General features: G+C 63.8%; 2 protein-coding genes across 22 annotated transcripts in view; one reads left to right on the forward strand and one right to left on the reverse strand.

Moving 5' to 3' along the window:
• Positions 1-511: 511 nt before the first annotated feature.
• Positions 512-8,374, forward strand: RCOR2 (REST corepressor 2). Of its 4 annotated transcripts, XM_080642252.1 has the most exons (13): positions 512-621; positions 3,749-3,987; positions 4,690-4,746; positions 5,046-5,126; positions 5,340-5,392; positions 5,477-5,638; positions 5,741-5,865; positions 5,964-6,033; positions 6,118-6,333; positions 6,682-6,759; positions 6,892-6,949; positions 7,082-7,311; positions 7,427-8,374. In XM_080642252.1, the coding sequence occupies exons 2-13, from the start codon at positions 3,861-3,863 to the stop codon at positions 7,739-7,741; spliced, it is 1,572 nt and encodes a 523-aa protein (XP_080498378.1). In that variant the 5' UTR covers positions 512-621; positions 3,749-3,860; the 3' UTR covers positions 7,742-8,374. The 4 variants fall into 4 exon arrangements, with proteins under 4 accessions (XP_080498378.1, XP_080498376.1, XP_080498377.1 ...); XM_080642250.1 differs by lacking the exon at positions 512-621 and having other exon boundaries at positions 3,754-3,987; XM_080642251.1 differs by lacking the exons at positions 512-621; positions 6,682-6,759 and having other exon boundaries at positions 3,754-3,987.
• Positions 8,375-9,981: 1,607 nt separating this feature from the next.
• The window catches only part of MARK2 (microtubule affinity regulating kinase 2), a 56,860-nt gene continuing 50,731 nt past the window's right edge, over positions 9,982-16,110 (reverse strand). For 4 of the 18 annotated variants that reach the window (XM_080642243.1, XM_080642242.1, XM_080642232.1 and 1 more), the window contains exons 14-20: positions 15,977-16,074; positions 14,983-15,144; positions 14,101-14,358; positions 13,034-13,060; positions 11,743-11,817; positions 11,122-11,166; positions 9,982-10,661 (exon numbers count right to left, since the gene is read on the reverse strand). In XM_080642243.1, the coding sequence (XP_080498369.1) occupies positions 10,301-10,661; positions 11,122-11,166; positions 11,743-11,817; positions 13,034-13,060; positions 14,101-14,358; positions 14,983-15,144; positions 15,977-16,074 (1,026 nt within the window). In that variant the 3' untranslated portion in view covers positions 9,982-10,300. The remainder of the gene's footprint in view (positions 10,662-11,121; positions 11,167-11,742; positions 11,818-13,033; positions 13,061-14,100; positions 14,359-14,982; positions 15,145-15,976; positions 16,075-16,110) is intronic. The other 14 variants (XM_080642241.1, XM_080642240.1, XM_080642239.1 and 11 more) reach the window with 5 other exon arrangements.

Below are 16,110 nucleotides of genomic sequence, written 5' to 3' on the forward strand. Positions count from 1 at the left end.
GTGGCTCATTCAAGGTCACCCTCTTTTCTCTCCCAGCATCCCTGTTCAACTTTTGTCCCTTCTGCCTCACCTTGAGGAGGGAGGAGGCAAGGTGCCTCACAGGCAGGTGACAGCGGAGCCCGGGAAGAGGAAGGCTTTGGGGGCTCCTGACGTTTATTCTTCAGCAGACATTGAGTGCCTGCTCCACGCCGCTCGCAGCCGCGAACACGGCAGACAGCCCCTGCCTACATACAGCACCGCGGGGAGACACACGAGATCTAAACAGTCACACAGATAATGTAAACGTGTGTCCCTAGCCCAGTGACAAAGGGATGCGGGCCGGCTTCCCCGGGGATCTCGGGGTTCGGAGCGTCCTCTAGGCCTAGGGAGGGAGGCACCTCAGACATGGCCAAGGGCTTTGAGGAGGCCTGGGTGGGGGCCGAGCGACCTCAGTTTCCTCAATTGGAGAAAGCAGGAAATGAATGTGCGGGGTCACGGGGTGGCCGCCAGGCTGCATGGAGGCCGGCATCCTGGCCCGCAGCCCTCAGAAAGGAGGCCCTGTCCTCCTCCGAGGAAGGGCGAGGGGAGTGCTTCGGGAGAATGGCGAGCAGGTCTCACAAGCCCAGCGGTGGCCTCAGGGAGGTAAGGGACCCCAGTTCAGTTCTCGGTCGGTCCCGGTCCCCGTTTTGGAGCTCTGCTGGTTCCCCTGCTGCCTAAAGCTAAAGGGGAGGTCTGGTCCCCCTGGCCGCCTCTCCTCTCCCTCCCACAGCCCTTGTCCCCGGCCACGTGGCACCTCTGCGCCCTTGCCTGGGGGAGTATGATTCCTGACCTAGGGGCCGGGGAGCCAGGGAAAGTGTGTGGGATTTGGTCCCTCAGAGCAGCCTATTCCCTTCAGCCCCACAGCCCCAGGGCGGCAGGGAGGGGGTGCTGTCTCTTTAAGAGCCTTCAGGCTGCTGGGAGCAGATGGCCAGGCCGACCGGGGCCCCTTGTCCTTTGTGTGGCTTTGCACAAAAGAGGGGGCCAGCTGGGGAGGGGGCAGCTGCAGCAGGTGGGAGGGTGGGGCCTTGCCCCTCCCCCTTCTAACTCCGCCGCCATTGCCCTTGGGGAGCGTTTTCTCACTAGGATGCCCCTCCTCTCTGGATACTGTGGCCCCTACAGTCACCCCCAAATTCCTAAGAAAATCCTTCCCTTAGTGTGTCCCACTTCGTAGGCAAAAGCCTTATCACACCAGGGCCTAGGAACTCCAGCTCCACAGAATAAACCTCCCCTCCCTGCCCCCACCTCCAGAGCAGAATCTTCGCCATGAGCTCCAGGCTCTAGGGAGATGGGAGAACAGAATTAGGTTCTTATGTGTACACGTGTACGTGTACGTGTTGGGGGATGCTGGGGAAGGAAGGATGCCAGGGGCTGGGGGTACCTGGGGCAGCCCTGGAGGAGGGGACAGAATATGCCTAATGCTGAGGCCTGGGGCGAGAGGCTGGGCCCAGGGCGCTAGGTATGGGTAGAAAGAGGAGGCAAGGGTGGGGGGATGGGGAACCCAACTGAGGCCCGGCCTAATGGGGTTTCGGTGTGGGCAAGATGGAAGACTCCATCATAGGAGAGAGCTGTGTGCAGCGATGGCTGCCTGCCAGGCAGGAGGGGACATAGATGACAGCCTTCTGAAGCCTGGAGGTGCTGGGGGCGGGGTGGAGCCCTGCCACTCAGGAAGGGTCAGGCGGGGCGGCTCTTCTCATCCGTACAGACCCCTCAGCTCAGGTCTGCCCTTGGCCCATCCATTCCCCTCCTTTGTCCAGACCTCCCCACCCCGGGGCTTGGTGCCCAATCCGTGATTTAAGAGGAGGAAAAAGGCCCCAGCTCTGGCTGGAGGTGTGGCGGGCAACGTGGCCGCGGGCTGGGTGGCCCCAGGGTGGCCCCATGTGGCCCGACGGTGCCACAGCCGGGTGGAGTCCTGGCTGACTTTGCCCTACCGCCCGCAGGAGCCCCCAGGACCAGGAGGCCCCAACCAGGTCCTGAACCGACCGCAGGACCCTGGCCGGCTGGCCTCTGGCAGAGGGTGGGGGCGGGGATCCCGGGCTGGGCCCAGGGTTGCTTCTAAATTTAGGAATCTGATTACAGAGTGGCCGGGGAAGTGAAGGGAGTGGAGGGTGCCAGTGCAGGCTCGGCTCGGTCTGGGCACAGCGGGGTGTGCCCGGCGGAGGTGTGTCTAAGAGTCGGGGGCTGGGGTGGGAGGGGCGGCGGGTGGGGGCTTGGGCCTGTGTGCGCTGCCGCACGTGCCGGGGCTGCGGGGACGCAACCGCACGGCTCGCGGGCTCAGAGCCGCCGCCGGTGTGTGCGCTGGCTCTTTGTGTGCCTGGCAGGGTGGCTGGGTCTGGCTTTGAAACTCTCTGCCCACCCCCACCCCCAGCTCCGTCTGTGCCGCTCTGCCCGCTTCCCGGTCTGTCACTCTGCCCGAGCTTGTCCTGGGGGAGGGGGATGCTGCTCCCAGCGGGGGTGACAGTGAACCTAGTGGGGAGGAGACCCAGCTCCCCCTCTCGCGGCAGTGCAGACCTCTCCCTGCACCTCTCACTCCCCTATCCCTCAGCCCCTTATGCCGTTTTGGGGTGTACACTGCAGCAATGAAAGGGAATCGGGGTGACCCCTGGGGACCCACAGATGCACCAGAAGCTAGGTTTGACCGAGTAGCTCTTGGAGGAATTCATTCCTGGCCTGTCCGGCCTCCCATCCGCTCTGGCCCCCAAGGGCGCCTAAAGAGGGGGGGTCCCCCCTGCGGAAGGGGGGGCGGGGAGTTCCTTGGCAGGAAGGGAAATGAAGGAAAAGCTGGGCTCCACCCGGGCGGGCAGGCCGCGGCCTCAGGGCCCCCGGGGCAGGCGGCAGTAAACCGAGCCCACTGGTGGGTGGGACTGGTGTGCGCGTGGGTGGGGATGACCCCCAGCTACTGCTGGGGGACAGCGAGGTCTCCCCCAGGGGCAAGTCTGAGAGCCCCGGGGGCCCGCGGAGGGAAGCGCTCACCACTCTGGCCCTGACCCCACCCCCTGGAGGTCTAGCCCCGGCCCCCAGGCCCCGCCCCCCGGGCCCTCCCTCCCACCCCAGGGCCAGATGTTCAGCTGGCGGAGGCATCGGCTGGGGGAGGGGTGCTGAGGCCGCAGCCGGCACTACTTCCCTGCCAGCAGCTTCATTGTGTGCGCGAGGAGCGAGCGGCGGCGGAGAGCGGACGGGCGAGCGAGCGAGCAGCAGCCCGAGCGCCGGGAGAGGGAGAGCGAGCGCGCTGGGAGCGTGCGAGGCGGCGCCCGCGGCTGCGCTCCGCCCGCACCCGCAACTCTGCCCCAGCGCCGCCCGCCGTGCGCGCCGTCCCGCCGCCGCCTCCGTAGCCCCCCGGCTGCGGTCGCAGGCAGGGGTCTGGTCGGGACAGGGGTACCCGCCCGGGGACTGTGGCATCCCGGTGAAACCGAGAGACGCGGAGCCCGCGGGGGGCGCCAGTGGCTCTGCCGTGCCCGCTCGCGGAACTGCGTGGGTAGGAGGGCGGTGGGGCTCGGGGCGCCCCGAGGGCAGGGCGCCCTCACTTCCCCCGGGGGAGCCCCCATCCCGGGGAGCGCACAGAGCGAGCGCGCCCCGCAACCGCACCGGATCTTGCGCTCATTCCCCTGCGCACCCCACTTCTACACAAACTTTTCCGACGCCCTCGCCCGTGGGGGTCGCGGAGAGCGCGGGGCTGCCCGCTGGGCTCCCGCCTCGCCGGACCCTAGCCACGCCGACCTCCTGCCTCTCGTAGCCTCAGTGGCGACCTCTCCAGGCCGGGCCGGGCACGGCACTCGAGGCGAGCGAGGCAACCCCCGGTCGCTCTCCGAAGGCTCCCGCGCCCCCCGGGGCATCTGGGCGGGGTGATGCCCTCGGTGATGGAGAAGCCGAGCGCGGGCTCCGGGATCCTGTCCCGCAGCCGGGCTAAGACGGCGCCCAACGGCGGACAGCCTCACTCGGAGGATGACAGCAGCGAAGAGGAGCACTCGCACGGTGAGCCCCGCGGCCCAGGGTTAGAGGCGCGCCCCCCCCCCCCCCGCGGACTCGGAGTGGGGGGGCGGGGCGGGGAGGGGAGAGGGGCCGACCACTGGCGTATTACACTCACGGTTCCTGCCCTCCTTGGGTTGGAGCCTGTGCCTTGCTTCTCCCCAAAGCCTGGGGCTGCCGGCACGGAATCTGGAGGCTGGGCCCCTAGCTGCCCGCCCGCGCCCTGAGGGACTAGGGCGTCCCTCACCCTCCCACCCACAGATTGGGCCCCTCATACCTTGCCACCTTGCAGGGGACTGGGGTCTGGCTGGTCAGGGTCTGGGAAGACAGCACACCAAGCTGGGAAGCTCATGTGGTGGGGAGGAGCCTTGGATTCCTGCAGGGCTGTGGTCCAGGTCTAGGGGCAGCCCTCCAACCGCCCCCCACCCCCCGCCAGAACAAAGGGCTCTGCCTGGTCTGGGCCCTAAAACTGGCCCCTTGTCCTCTGTGCCCCCCTGAGCCCCCCAGACCTCCACAGGCTGTGACTAGGCAGGGTCTCTTCCTATTCCAGTTCCTTGTATGGCTGAGGGTAACAGGGGAAAGTGAGCCTCCTGGAAGGTGGGGGCCCTGGGTGCTCAGGAAGAACTCCAGGCCACCTCCCCCGCCACATCCTCCCATCCTCCCTCCCTCCCTCCCTGGAGTCCTGACTGCCTCCTTCTGGCTCCACAGACAGCATGATCCGCGTTGGAACCAATTACCAGGCCGTAATCCCCGAGTGCAAGCCTGGTGAGTGGCAGGACAGGCTGCACAGGGAGGGGCGCCCAGGGCCCAGGGCTTGGCCCTGAGCCCCACCTAGGGGGAGCCCTTGGCTGGCGCCCACTGGAAGGACAGCCAGGCGGGCAGGCGGGGGTGGGTGGCCCCATGGCATGGCTAGTTTTCCTGCTCTGCCTTCCTGTCTGGGTCTCTGCCCCTCCTCCTTTCTGGGCCTCACCTCGCAGGCCCCACTGCTCTGCCGCCCTCTGGCCATGCGTCCAGGCCAGCGCCAGGAGGCTGCTGAGTGTCTTCCCTCCTCCTCCGCCTTTCAGAGAGCCCGGCACGCTACAGCAACAAGGAGCTGAAGGGGATGCTCGTGTGGTCGCCCAACCACTGTGTGTCGGATGCCAAGCGTGAGTGGGTGGGAGCCTGGCTTCATGCACATCCCTGGGAACTGGGGGCTGGCGCTCATGCCAGTGTGCCCCAGAAGTGGGCTGGAGGCTGAGTGTGTGGGTTCAACCCCTGCCCCGGGGCTCAGGCTTGGAGGCGCACCCCTGTGTGGGTGGGGGGACTGGGGGGCAGGGTTGTAATCCCTCATCCAAGATCCGGCCCCATCCACCCCGCAGTTGACAAGTACATTGCAATGGCCAAGGAGAAGCATGGCTACAACATTGAGCAGGTGAGCCGTGGCCCCACAGGGGTTTGGGTGGGGCCCAGACAGGGCTGGGTGGCTCAGACTGAGTTGTGCCCTCTCCCGGGCCAGGCACTGGGCATGCTCCTGTGGCATAAACACGACGTGGAGAAGTCGCTGGCCGACCTGGCCAACTTCACCCCGTTCCCCGACGAGTGGACCGTGGAGGACAAGGTGCTGTTTGAACAGGCCTTTGGCTTCCATGGCAAGTGCTTCCAGCGGATCCAGCAGATGGTAAAGCCCTCGGCCCCGCCACCGCTCCTCAGCCCCTCCTTCCCGACGCGCCTGCCCGGGGCCCAGCCGCGGTGGCCCCAGCCTCTGGTGTCGCCCCTCCAGCTGCCGGACAAGCTGATCCCCAGCCTGGTGAAGTATTACTACTCCTGGAAGAAGACCCGGAGCCGGACCAGTGTGATGGACAGGCAGGCTCGGCGGCTGGGGGGCCGAAAGGACAAAGAAGAGAGGTGGGGGCCCAGGGGTGAGCCAGGGTGTGGGAGGGACCAAGCGGAGCCCCTGGGGGCCCTGCCCCGGCCTCACTCTTTCTCTCGCCCTGTGTCAGCAGTGATGAGCTCGAAGAGGGACGAGGGGCTGTGAGTGAGGGAGAGCCAGATGCCGGGGACCCCAAGAGAGAGGTGAGGTCTTAGAGCTGGCCTGGCCCACTTGCCCGCCCTCTCCTTGGGCTCTGCGCCTCCACCGTCCTCTCCTTTCTCTGGCAGCCTCTGCCCTCTCGGCCTCTGAATGCCCGCCCAGGCCCCGGGAAGAAGGAGGCCCAGGCGTCTCAGTATCGCCACCACCCACTGAGGACGCGGCGGCGCCCCCCCAAGGGCATGTACCTGAGCCCCGAGGGCCTCACTGCCGTGTCCGGAAGCCCAGACCTTGCCAACCTCACACTTCGAGGCCTTGATTCCCAGCTCATCTCCCTCAAGCGTCAGGTGGGGGCCTGAGAAAAGAAGGGGCGTGCAGAGGGAGCAGTCGGCAGCTGGGAATTAGGACTGGGCAGCTGAGGTGTAAGGGAGACGGTGCAGGTGCCAAGCCTGCTGCTGCCCCTGCCTCGCCTTCTGGGCTGCTGGGTGACTTGGCATTCTTCTCCCACTGGTCTGTGAACAGGAGTGGGGCACAGCGTCTCCCTGCTGAGTGGCTGTGAGGGTGGAGTGAGCCAGGTGGTGGGTGGCAAAGAGCTTTGTGGGAAGTGGCACTGGTGTGTGCAGAACTGGAGCCCTGGCGAGGGCTGGTATTGACCGCCTCCGAGCTTGAAAACCCTTCATTGCCTGGCCTTCCAGGTGCAAAGCATGAAGCAGACCAATAGCAGCCTCCGCCAAGCCCTGGAGGGCGGCATTGACCCGCTCCGCCCCCCTGAGGTGAGGCTGCTCTTGAGTTGGGGTGCAGGAAGGGGTCCTCTCCGGAGGCGGAGCAGAAAGGGGCATTCTGCTTGGAGAGCGGCGCCTCCACCTTTGTTTTTGAGTGTCAGGGATCTATTCCTTGCTCTTCAGGTCAACACCAAGTTCAACTCCCGCTGGACCACAGATGAGCAGCTTCTGGCTGTACAAGGTGGGTGCGACTTGGAGGAGAACCGAGGGCCCCAGGAATGTCACCCCCACCCTCCAAGGAGCTGGGCCGAGGGGAAGGGTCAGGAAGTAACTAGTCCTGAGGTGTTCTCTCCGCTGCCCTTCGGCCCCGCAGCCATCCGCAGGTACGGCAGAGACTTCGGGGCTATTGCAGAGGTGATTGGGAACAAGACGCTGACCCAGGTGAAGACCTTTTTTGTGAGCTACCGGCGCCGCTTCAATCTGGAGGAGGTGCTGCAGGAATGGGAGGCTGAGCAGGATGGGGCCCCTGGAGCCCCGGTCCCCATGGAGGAGGCTAGGAGAGGGGCTCCCTTGCCAGCCCCAGCCCTAGAGGAAGATGACGAGGTGAGAAGGGGTGAGAGAAACCCTTCAGAGAAGAGAGGAGAGGAACCACCTACGTCCCTGGGTTGGGCTGAGGGTGTGGCGGAGCCTGGTTTCTCACTCTTCTCTTTCCTTTCAGGTCCAGATTACATCTGTCTCAACATCTGTGCCCCGACCCGTGCCCCCTGCGCCACCCCCTCCTCCACCTCCCACCTCACTGTCCCAGCCGCCCCCACTGCTGAGGCCACCTTTGCCCACGGCTCCTACCTTGCTTCGCCAGCCACCCCCACTACAGCAGGGCCGCTTCCTCCAGCCCCGGCTGGCCCCCAACCAGCCCCCACCACCTCTTATCCGCCCAGCTGTGGCTGCCTCCCGCCACAGTGCCCGCCCTGGCCCTCAGCCCCCACCCACCCTGATTGGAGCCCCCCTGGAGCCTCCAGCCCCCTCGCTCTGAGCCCTGAGGCTCTTCACCCAGAGGCTCCAGAACACCTTTGCTGGATGTGTCGGGCACCCCTGGCTTCACTGACAGAAGGGACCAGAGCTCTTGCAAGGTCTTTCAAAGACCCACAGCTGCTGACCATCTTGGGCAGACCAGCACAGTTCTGACCATCTCTGGCAGCTGAGCCCATCTCCCACCAGCCCAGCTGGGGCTCGGGCCCAGGGCCTCTGAGCTGGCCTGAGGGTCCTCGCTCTTCTGGATGGGGCTGCAGTGGCTGCCTCCTAGTCAGCGGGGTGTGGCCTTTAGGCCCTACCTCCCCTTTGTGTAGAGGGGGTCCTGGTCGTAGCTTGGGGGGTCGGGGAGAGGACATTTTGGCCTGTTGGCAGCTCTTCCTCTTTCCCTTCTTTTAGCAATAAGTCTGGGGTGAGGTAGGGAGGGGCTGGAGGGGGAGGGGCAGAGAGGTCCCCTGGGGCTCAACAGCAGCTGGGAATTAAGGGGCAGCTCTCCCCACTTTGGCCACACGAGAGGCCTTGAGGGGAGTGCTGAGCTCTGAGGGTGCCCACTTCACTCACCACCCGAAAGCTTAGAGAAAGGAACAGATGCAGACATGGGTTTATTTTTCAATGTTTTTAAAGAAATAAAACCTTCCATGCTCACTGAGTCCTCTCTCCCTGTTGGTGTAAGGACCCTGGGCCTTGCTTCCAGACTGCCACGAGGGTGGGGAGGGTGTGCCCCTGGCCCCAGACAGGGATCCATTCTCCTGCAAGGAAGGCAGCGAGGCTGCGTCTTGCCCACAGGGACTGGGTCCCTGCCCAGTTGGGAGAATAAAGAGGAGGAGGTAGCTCAGATTCCAAACATTCTCTTTATTACGTGTTTGATCCAGAGGAGAAACTAAGTGCAGGAGTGGGGGGCTGGGTGGGGAGGGCCGCCTTGCCTGGGAGCCCCTGGCCACCACCACCCCCTTGGGAGCCAAGCCATGCCCTCCCAGCCCCTCGGAGCACCAGGGCTGTTCCATAGGGCAGGAGGGGAGGAAGGGGGGAAGGAGGGAGCCCTTGGTCGGAGCCGAGCCCGAAGTTGGGCTTAGGGGCAGGAGGACTGAGGTTGGCAAGGCCCCTTCCTGGGACCCAAGGGCTTTAATTGCCAAGGAACCTGGCCTGGGAGTGGGGGTGATGAGTAGGGGTGGAGTCATCATAAATCAAAAAAATAATAAAATAATAAAATAAAAAATAAAACCCATCACAAAAAAATGTACAACTCAGGTGAGGGTAGGGGCAGCCTCTGTGCTGGACCCCTCCCCCCAATTTCTCAACAACAGAAACAGCAGAGAAATAAATTAAGGGATGCAGCGGCCGCCACCAGCCAAGCGCCCACCACCAGCCACTCCCACCCTGGCCACAGGTTAGCGAGCTGGGAGTGGCCTGGCCTGGCCTGTCCCCCACCCAGTGGAGGGCAGAGGCCCGGCCCTGCTGCCCTATCCGGCCCCCGCCGGTGGCCTGGAGGCTCTGGGCAGTGTCTCCTGAGTGGAGGGGTGACAGTGTCAGGAAGAAAGGCAAGGCCAGAGATGAGTGGTGAGGGGAGTCACTGCTATGGAGCTAGCTGGTGCCCAGATTAATGCCAATGAACGGAGCAGTGGGGGGAGAAGAGGAGCGGCGAGAGAGCGGGCTTCGCTTTGCGCTTTCAGACAAAAGGCTCTCCCATAATGGAGAACGCCCAGCCCAGGCGGCCCCCTGGGGCCCAGGAGCCCATCTGCCCAGCAGTCCCCTCCCCCATCCCAGCCCTAGGGTCAGCCCCGCCTTCTTCCCCGGGAGGGGGTGGGACAAGATGGCACAGACTTTTGAGGGGGGGACAAAAGTCCCCACAGCAGCTTGAGGAAGGAAATGCCCAGCTCTGGGGAAGGGGGGCAGAGGATACAGTGTGGGGGGAGGCCAGAGCCCCACGTCTCGCTGCCAGCCCACCCACCTCAGGGCTGCACAGCACCCCCACCCCAGCCCCTAGCCCCCCAGGCTCCAGCCCAGGGGCCTGAGGTCAGGGGAAGGCCACCTCTGGTGGTTTGCTTGGAGGGGAGGGGGGGGGAGAGGGGAGAAGCCCAAAGCGGGCCTGGCGGAGGGCCTGACCGGGAGCTCCACCACTCTTGCCTGAGAGTGTTCCAGCCCTGAGCCACCCTCCCAGGAAACCCCACAGATCCAGTCTCAACTGTCCCAATGGGGCAGGGAGGAAAAGTGGCCGCTGGGATTTTTTTTTTCTTTTTTCTTTTTGGTAATAAAAAAGTTCTTGGTTTAGGCGAAATACTCTGTGCAACCGCAGTACCGAGGGGGAGCCCTGCCCTGCCCTCCTCCCTCCCTGGCCCTCCTGTGGGAGAGGGGGAAGGGCAGCCTCTGGGCAGGGGTAAACGTGGGGGAAAGACCATCTCCCATCCCCACAAACATGGAAGAAAAACTGAGCAGGGCGGGAGGGAGAAGTGCCAGCAGGGGGAGACACGCCATCCGTCTGCAGTCTCGCCCAGGTGGGCCGGAACTGCGGGCCAGCAGCTAAGTCCAGCGGCCCGCCTCCGTCGCCCCCCCTCCTGGCAGCCTGTTAAAGCTTCAGCTCGTTGGCTATTTTGGAGGCAATGTTTTTGAAGGCCATGGAGGTGCCCGATATCCGCTTAAACCGCACCCCGTTGAGGGAGAGCCGCGGCAGTTTGCACACCTCCATCTCCCACTGCACGAAGTCCTCGTGGCCCGGCGTGCCGTGCATGCACAGCAGCATGTACTTCTCGTGCAGCTCGTTCTGGCAGCTGTTGGCGTCCAGCACCTTGCGGATCTCCCGCATCATCTCGTTGGGCTCCATGGAGCTCGTGGTCTTCATGCTCCACGTGAAGCGGAGTGAGCGCGGCTTGGCCTCCCGGGACTCCTCCTTCTCCTTGTCACTGCCGCCACCGCCCACCACGTGAGGTCTGCGGAGAGGCAGGCAGAGCCGCATCAGCGGGACCGAGGCACCCACCCCGGCCCCAGGGACCCCGAGAGCAGAGGGGAGCAGAGGGCGGGCGAGAGGCGTGGGTAGTCCCGGCCTCCACCTGGGCAGAGGTGAGGAGAAGCCAGCCCGGGTGGGGCAGGGGTACAGTCATGCTTCCCTTTGAAGAGGGGAGGGTCAGGGAGGAACGGGGAGCACCGCTCAACAGCCTGAGTTCAGGGCTGGACACGGGAAGCGCGGAGGCCCAGACAGGTGAGCAGGGCTCCCCCTTCCTGAGCACACCTGACCGCAGAAGCCCCCCGCCCCCCCCCAGCTGGGTTTGGGGATTCTCTGAGGAAAAGGGAAGCCTCGAGAGGGTGGCGAAGGGGTGGCAGGAGGAGAGGAGCGGAGGCGTGGCAAGCCCGGCGGCCAGGCAGGGCCGGTGCTGGCTCCAGCCCTCTCACCTGAGAGTCTCCACTCGATCTTTGCTTTCAGGTTCATTCAGGTTCCTCAAAAAACAGAGCGAGGGAGAGTTTAGTGCTGGGACTCCTCGCTCCTTCCACCGCCGCAGACCCAAGTGAGGCAGTCCAGGGAGGTGCCAGCGTGGGCAGGCAGGACCCGGCCCTGAGGCCGCTTTCCCATCACCTGGCAGGCCAACACGGCTCTGCGGCACCTCACACTGGCAGCTCGACTGTCCCTTTCCAACAGGGAGCCCTGCCCCTCCCCACAGTCCCAGAGGGGTGTGCTGGCAGGGAGGCTGTGGAGGTGCAGGCACCAGCACCCAGCAGTCACAGGGCAGGCAGGGCCCCAGCCCACGGCCAGGCTGCTGCTGTCCGGGGTCTTCCGCACCACCGCGTGGGTCTCAGAATCGCAGGCCTCTGGGGAAGCCGCTGGGAGCTCAGAGGGCCGCGCTCTGGAACTGCTTTGATGTGCTCGGGGATGATGCCTGGGGCCGGGTGGGGAGGAGAAGGGCCCCAGACTAGCCCACCTCCCCCATTCTTTGATAACTCCCCTGCTTGCCAGGCCTCAAGCCATCCAGTTATACAGAAGAGAGGACAAAGGGCAGGGCAGGGCAGGGCAGACACCTTGGCGGGTGGGGGAGAGGTCTGGCCCCGCTGAGCGGCTTCTCCAGCTCCTGGCTGGAAGATGGGTGCCTGGAGCTGGGAAATTGGGGTTGCAGAGGAAGGCAGGGTGTGAGGAGAAAGAGAGAGCAGCAGCAGCAGCACATGTAAAAGGAACACAAAGACATCAGACACACAAATGCAGACAAGCGCACTGCGCGCCCGGAGCCTGGGCTGCGCGAGGGAAGGAGCCTGGCTGCTCTCCGGCCCCACCTGGCTCTCGCCCTGTGGGTGGAGGCGCCTGCAGGGCTGGCCCCCACGTGAGTCAGCAGCCAGCCATGCAGTGAAGAGCTGGGTGGGGCTCGGTAGGTGGAAGGGGAAAGCCTGAAGACCCTGTCTCGGCTGTTTCTGTGTCAGCTGGGCACCAACGTGCCTACCAGGTGTCCCAGCACAGGGCCTGGGCTGCCAGCCTTGGGGAACCTGGCCCTTGGTCTTCAGCTTGGTATTTGGCATTTGGCCCACCCAGGCCGCCAGAGAGGATGAGGAGGGCCGGGGGTGGGGCGGGCAGCAGAGCCAGGACCCGGCCTAGGAAGGGAGATGCCTGAGTAAGGGGGATCTCCCCGTTTCGCCAGGGCCCTAGAACATCCCAGCTCCTGGCTCTTTGGAAGCCACAGGCCATGGCTGTGTCAGCCCAGAAGGGAGGTGGCTTGGTTCATCCAGATACTGCTGGAGGCAGCAGGTGTGCTGGGAGGTGGCCCGAGCTCTGCAGGAGCTGCCAGAGGGGTGCTGTGCCCCACTTGTATACTCCGAGTCCCTGCAGTACCTCCAGAGTCCCGCCACCCCTGGGACGGGGGCAGGAGGTCACAGAGCCCAGCGGTTCGCAGGGATAGAGAAGGGGAGCCAGGAGACCCAGAGTGAGACCATCCCAGGTGCACTCGCCCTTGGCAAGGAGACCCTTGGGAGCGCATGCACAGACAGGGGAGGGGCCAGAACACAACCCATGTTCGAGACCGAAGACCAGAACCCAGAACCCGGAGGGGTGGGGGAGGAGCCAATCTTAAAGGGAGAGTTCCCTGAGAAGAGCCCCCTTGCTTGGGGAGAGGCCCATCATCTTCACAGCCATCTGCCCCGAGTGGGCAAATGTGGCCTCACGTGGCAGCCCAGTCTGAGCCGTCTTCATCCCTTTAAGATGGCAGAGAGCCACACAGATGTGGTTAGCAGATGGAGGGGGAGCAGGAGCCAGAAAGGGGCGTTAGTGACAGAGGACACAGGACACAGGACAGACACACACACACACACTGGGCTCAACGCCTACCTTCTGGCAAACCTGAAAGACAGATTTCTAAAAAAACAAACAAAAAAAAGACAAAATAAAAAAAGAAATAAAAAAACAAAAACAACAAGACGGTATGTGGATAAGCAGGTAGGGGGTGGACTTTACAGATTCAAGGGTCACCCCGTTTGTGGAAGAGCCGCTCAGCGAGACTAGAGTCCCAGGCACGGGATCTGCTCGCGCCCGCCTGCAGCCCTGCACCTGAATTCCAGGGCTGGCAAGGGGCATGCTTCCTGCCTACTCCAGCTGAGCGGGCTGAAGTGCAGGAGGAGGAGCAGGCTGCCTGCTCTCTCCAGCTCCTGCTGCTTCCTGAGCTGCACTGAGGTGCCGAGGAAGAATGGATAGAGACAGGGACTATCCCAAGAGGCCAGAGTCCTGGATGCACCTCAAGAATCACAACTGTCCCTTTGGGGTGGTGGGGAACCAGGTGTGGGAAACCTCATGAAGAGACTCCCCACCCTGGTTCCCGCACAAGAAAATCAGCGCATCAGGCTGCGAGGGAGGAGGCCGCCCTGGGCCCCCCACCAGCTGTTGCGCTATGGCCTTCATCCTGGCAACCCTGGGCTGGAGAGCATGGCTGTAGCACAGGAAGTGGCTGCAGCGAGACCTCACCAACCAACTGGGTTCGGGGAAAGGAGGTCAGAGGGGGCAAGACAAGGGACCAGGAAAAACTCCTTGCTGGCCCAGCCTGGCTCAGGTCTCATGACTTTGCAGCTGCGTCACCAAATATAAGTTTCCATGGGAACCCAGGAGAAGAGGGGGCTTTTATTTTAGCATCTGAGTTCACACTCTCCTAGAGAGGAGGCGGCATCAGCATGGGCCATCTGCTCAGGCCAGAGAATGAGGTGCATGTATAAGGAGTTGGGGAGACCTGAGAGGGACGAGGAGGGTCTGGGCACCTGAGTTGTTGACCAAGATCCAATTCTGTAGGCTTCCAGAAGCCTCTTTTAACCCCAAGACCCAAGCCCAGTCCCAGGTGCCCCCATCCCACCCGCAGGCAGGCAGGAAGGCCTGGCCTCACACTCTGCCACCTTAAGGCCCCTACTCACCTTCGTACAAACTTGGAGGTGAATTTGCTGAAAATGCTCCCCGAAGCCCCCCGCCGTCCTTGGCTGTTGCCAGAGGGAGAGGCTGGGGTTACACCGTAGGGCAAATTCTGCTGGTCCCGCACTTGCCGGAGCTGCCCAGCATGGAAGGTGCTCCGGCTGGATACACCCCGGGGGAAGTTAGTTCGGTCTGGGGCTCCTCCACTGCTGCTGATGTTGTGGGCGGAGGGGGAGGCGACAGGGACACGCTGGGGGGCTGTGCTGTGGGGAGAGAGGTGGGGTGGGGCAATGCATCAGGGCCCGAGAAGCCATCCTGCCAAGCACCTGGAGCCCCGGTGGGAGCAGGGAAGGAAGATGCTAGGGCAGAGGCAGCCATCACAGAGGACACAGGAGGAGGGGGTGACCACTGAGGACACTGGTAAGGAGGACATCTAGGTGAGGTGGGAGGAGATGGTTTGGGGGAGGGAGGGAGGCAAGGAGGGATACGTGTGTGGAGAGCAATACAGGCTGGAGAGATGTGGCTCCCTGGGAGCTGGGCAGACTGGAACCTCGAGGGGAGAATGTTGACCAACCCTCCAGGGTGAGTCCCTGTGATGCTGACTGTTCCTGGGTCCTAAGGAAGTCCAGGAAGGCTCAGAACCAAAAGGCTTCCTTCTGGAGCCTCGGGGCGGCTTCAGGCTATCTGTTCTGAGGGGAGACTGGAGGAAAAGAGGGGGGGCATTAAGCCATTTTTTGTTCCTTCCACTTCCTGGCTGCAGGGGACAAAGCCATTTCTTGTGGCTAAGATGACAAGACCAGAGCAGGACCAAGTGGGAAGAAATTGCTGGGGGCGGGGGTGGGACAGGTGTAGGGCAGCAGGTGCACCAGCTGCCCCAGCACACTTGCCTGGGCCGCGGCACCTCACAGTTACTGTCCGTGGGGGGCAGCCCAGTGGCCTTGTTGGGGTGCACGGAGGCCGACATGGATTTCTGGTGCTGGCGGGGTCGGGCCGCAGAGACTGCGGCAGAAGCAGAAGCCGTGGAGGCCCGGGACCCTGGCATGGTTAGGCTAGGAGACAAAAGCAGCGGAAAGGCCTGGGTTAGGGGTGGGTGGGGCAGGAGGCTGGGTTAGGAGCAAGGGCAGGCGGGAGGGGACAGAGCTGGGAACTCGGCAGGATGCAGGTCAGCCCCAGGGAGCAGCAGCGGGACAGCAGTCAGAGCGGAGGAAGGCAGAGCGGGGAGCGGAGGGCAGGGTGAGGAAGGTAAGGTGGTCCAGGGCCTGGGGAGGAAACCAAAAGTGCAGGAAAGCCAACAGGAGGCAGCTGCCTCCAGCCACACTGGTCTCCTAGGAATTCTAAGAACAAGGATGTTTCCTCTCCACAAAGAGCAGGGTGTTGCTAAGGGGAATTTTCATTAGGCTCAGAAGAGGCGGAGTCAGGAACGCACAGTAAGAGATGCTGATGGTCAAGGGGCTGGGAACTCTGCTCTCTGGGCACAGCTGGGGTCACCTGTGTGTGCAGACCCCGCAGGTGGGCACCTCAGTTCTGCCCTGCCTGCACCTGGGGCCCCAGAACAAGCCTCAGCACTGATGCCTAGAGGAGCGGGTTGCCATGCCCTGGCTGGCAGCCGAGATGACCAGGGAGTCACACTTGGTACACTGCAAGGAGCGGTCGCAGGAGCACAGGGGAAAGGGGGTGGGGTGGGGTGGGGGGTGGTAGGGGCGGGGGGAAGGGAGGAGGTCTGGGGTGGGGGTTGGTAGGGGAGGGGGGAAGGGAGGAGGTCTGGGGTGTGGAAAGCTGGACCAGACAGAGCGGACGGAACTCCAGGGAGCAGAGAGGGGAGTGGTGCTGCTGACAGAGGCCACCGCCGTGAGAGGTGGCTCCTGGCCCAGGCCTGCTCACCTGTCTTTGCCATTCTGGATGGAGGCCTGGCCAAGGCTGGCCCTCTCCAAAAGTGGGGAATTCCTGCTTCGATTTGTGCTGGTGGAGAGGATGCTGTTCTGTGGGGAAGAGAGAACAGGGCTGTGTTACAGAAA

Source organism: Plecotus auritus, assembly GCF_963455305.1.
Source record: "Plecotus auritus genome assembly, chromosome: 9".
NCBI classification, from domain to species: domain Eukaryota; kingdom Metazoa; phylum Chordata; class Mammalia; order Chiroptera; family Vespertilionidae; genus Plecotus; species Plecotus auritus.

Bases quoted from the DNA above. Each gene is read 5' to 3' on its own strand.
- RCOR2 (XM_080642252.1), top strand. From the start codon at position 3,861: ATGCCCTCGGTGATGGAGAAGCCGAGCGCGGGCTCCGGGATCCTGTCC. The intron at 4,747-5,045 runs GTGAGTGGCAGG...TCCGCCTTTCAG, and splicing joins AATCCCCGAGTGCAAGCCTG to AGAGCCCGGCACGCTACAGC. The intron at 5,127-5,339 runs GTGAGTGGGTGG...TCCACCCCGCAG, and splicing joins CTGTGTGTCGGATGCCAAGC to TTGACAAGTACATTGCAATG.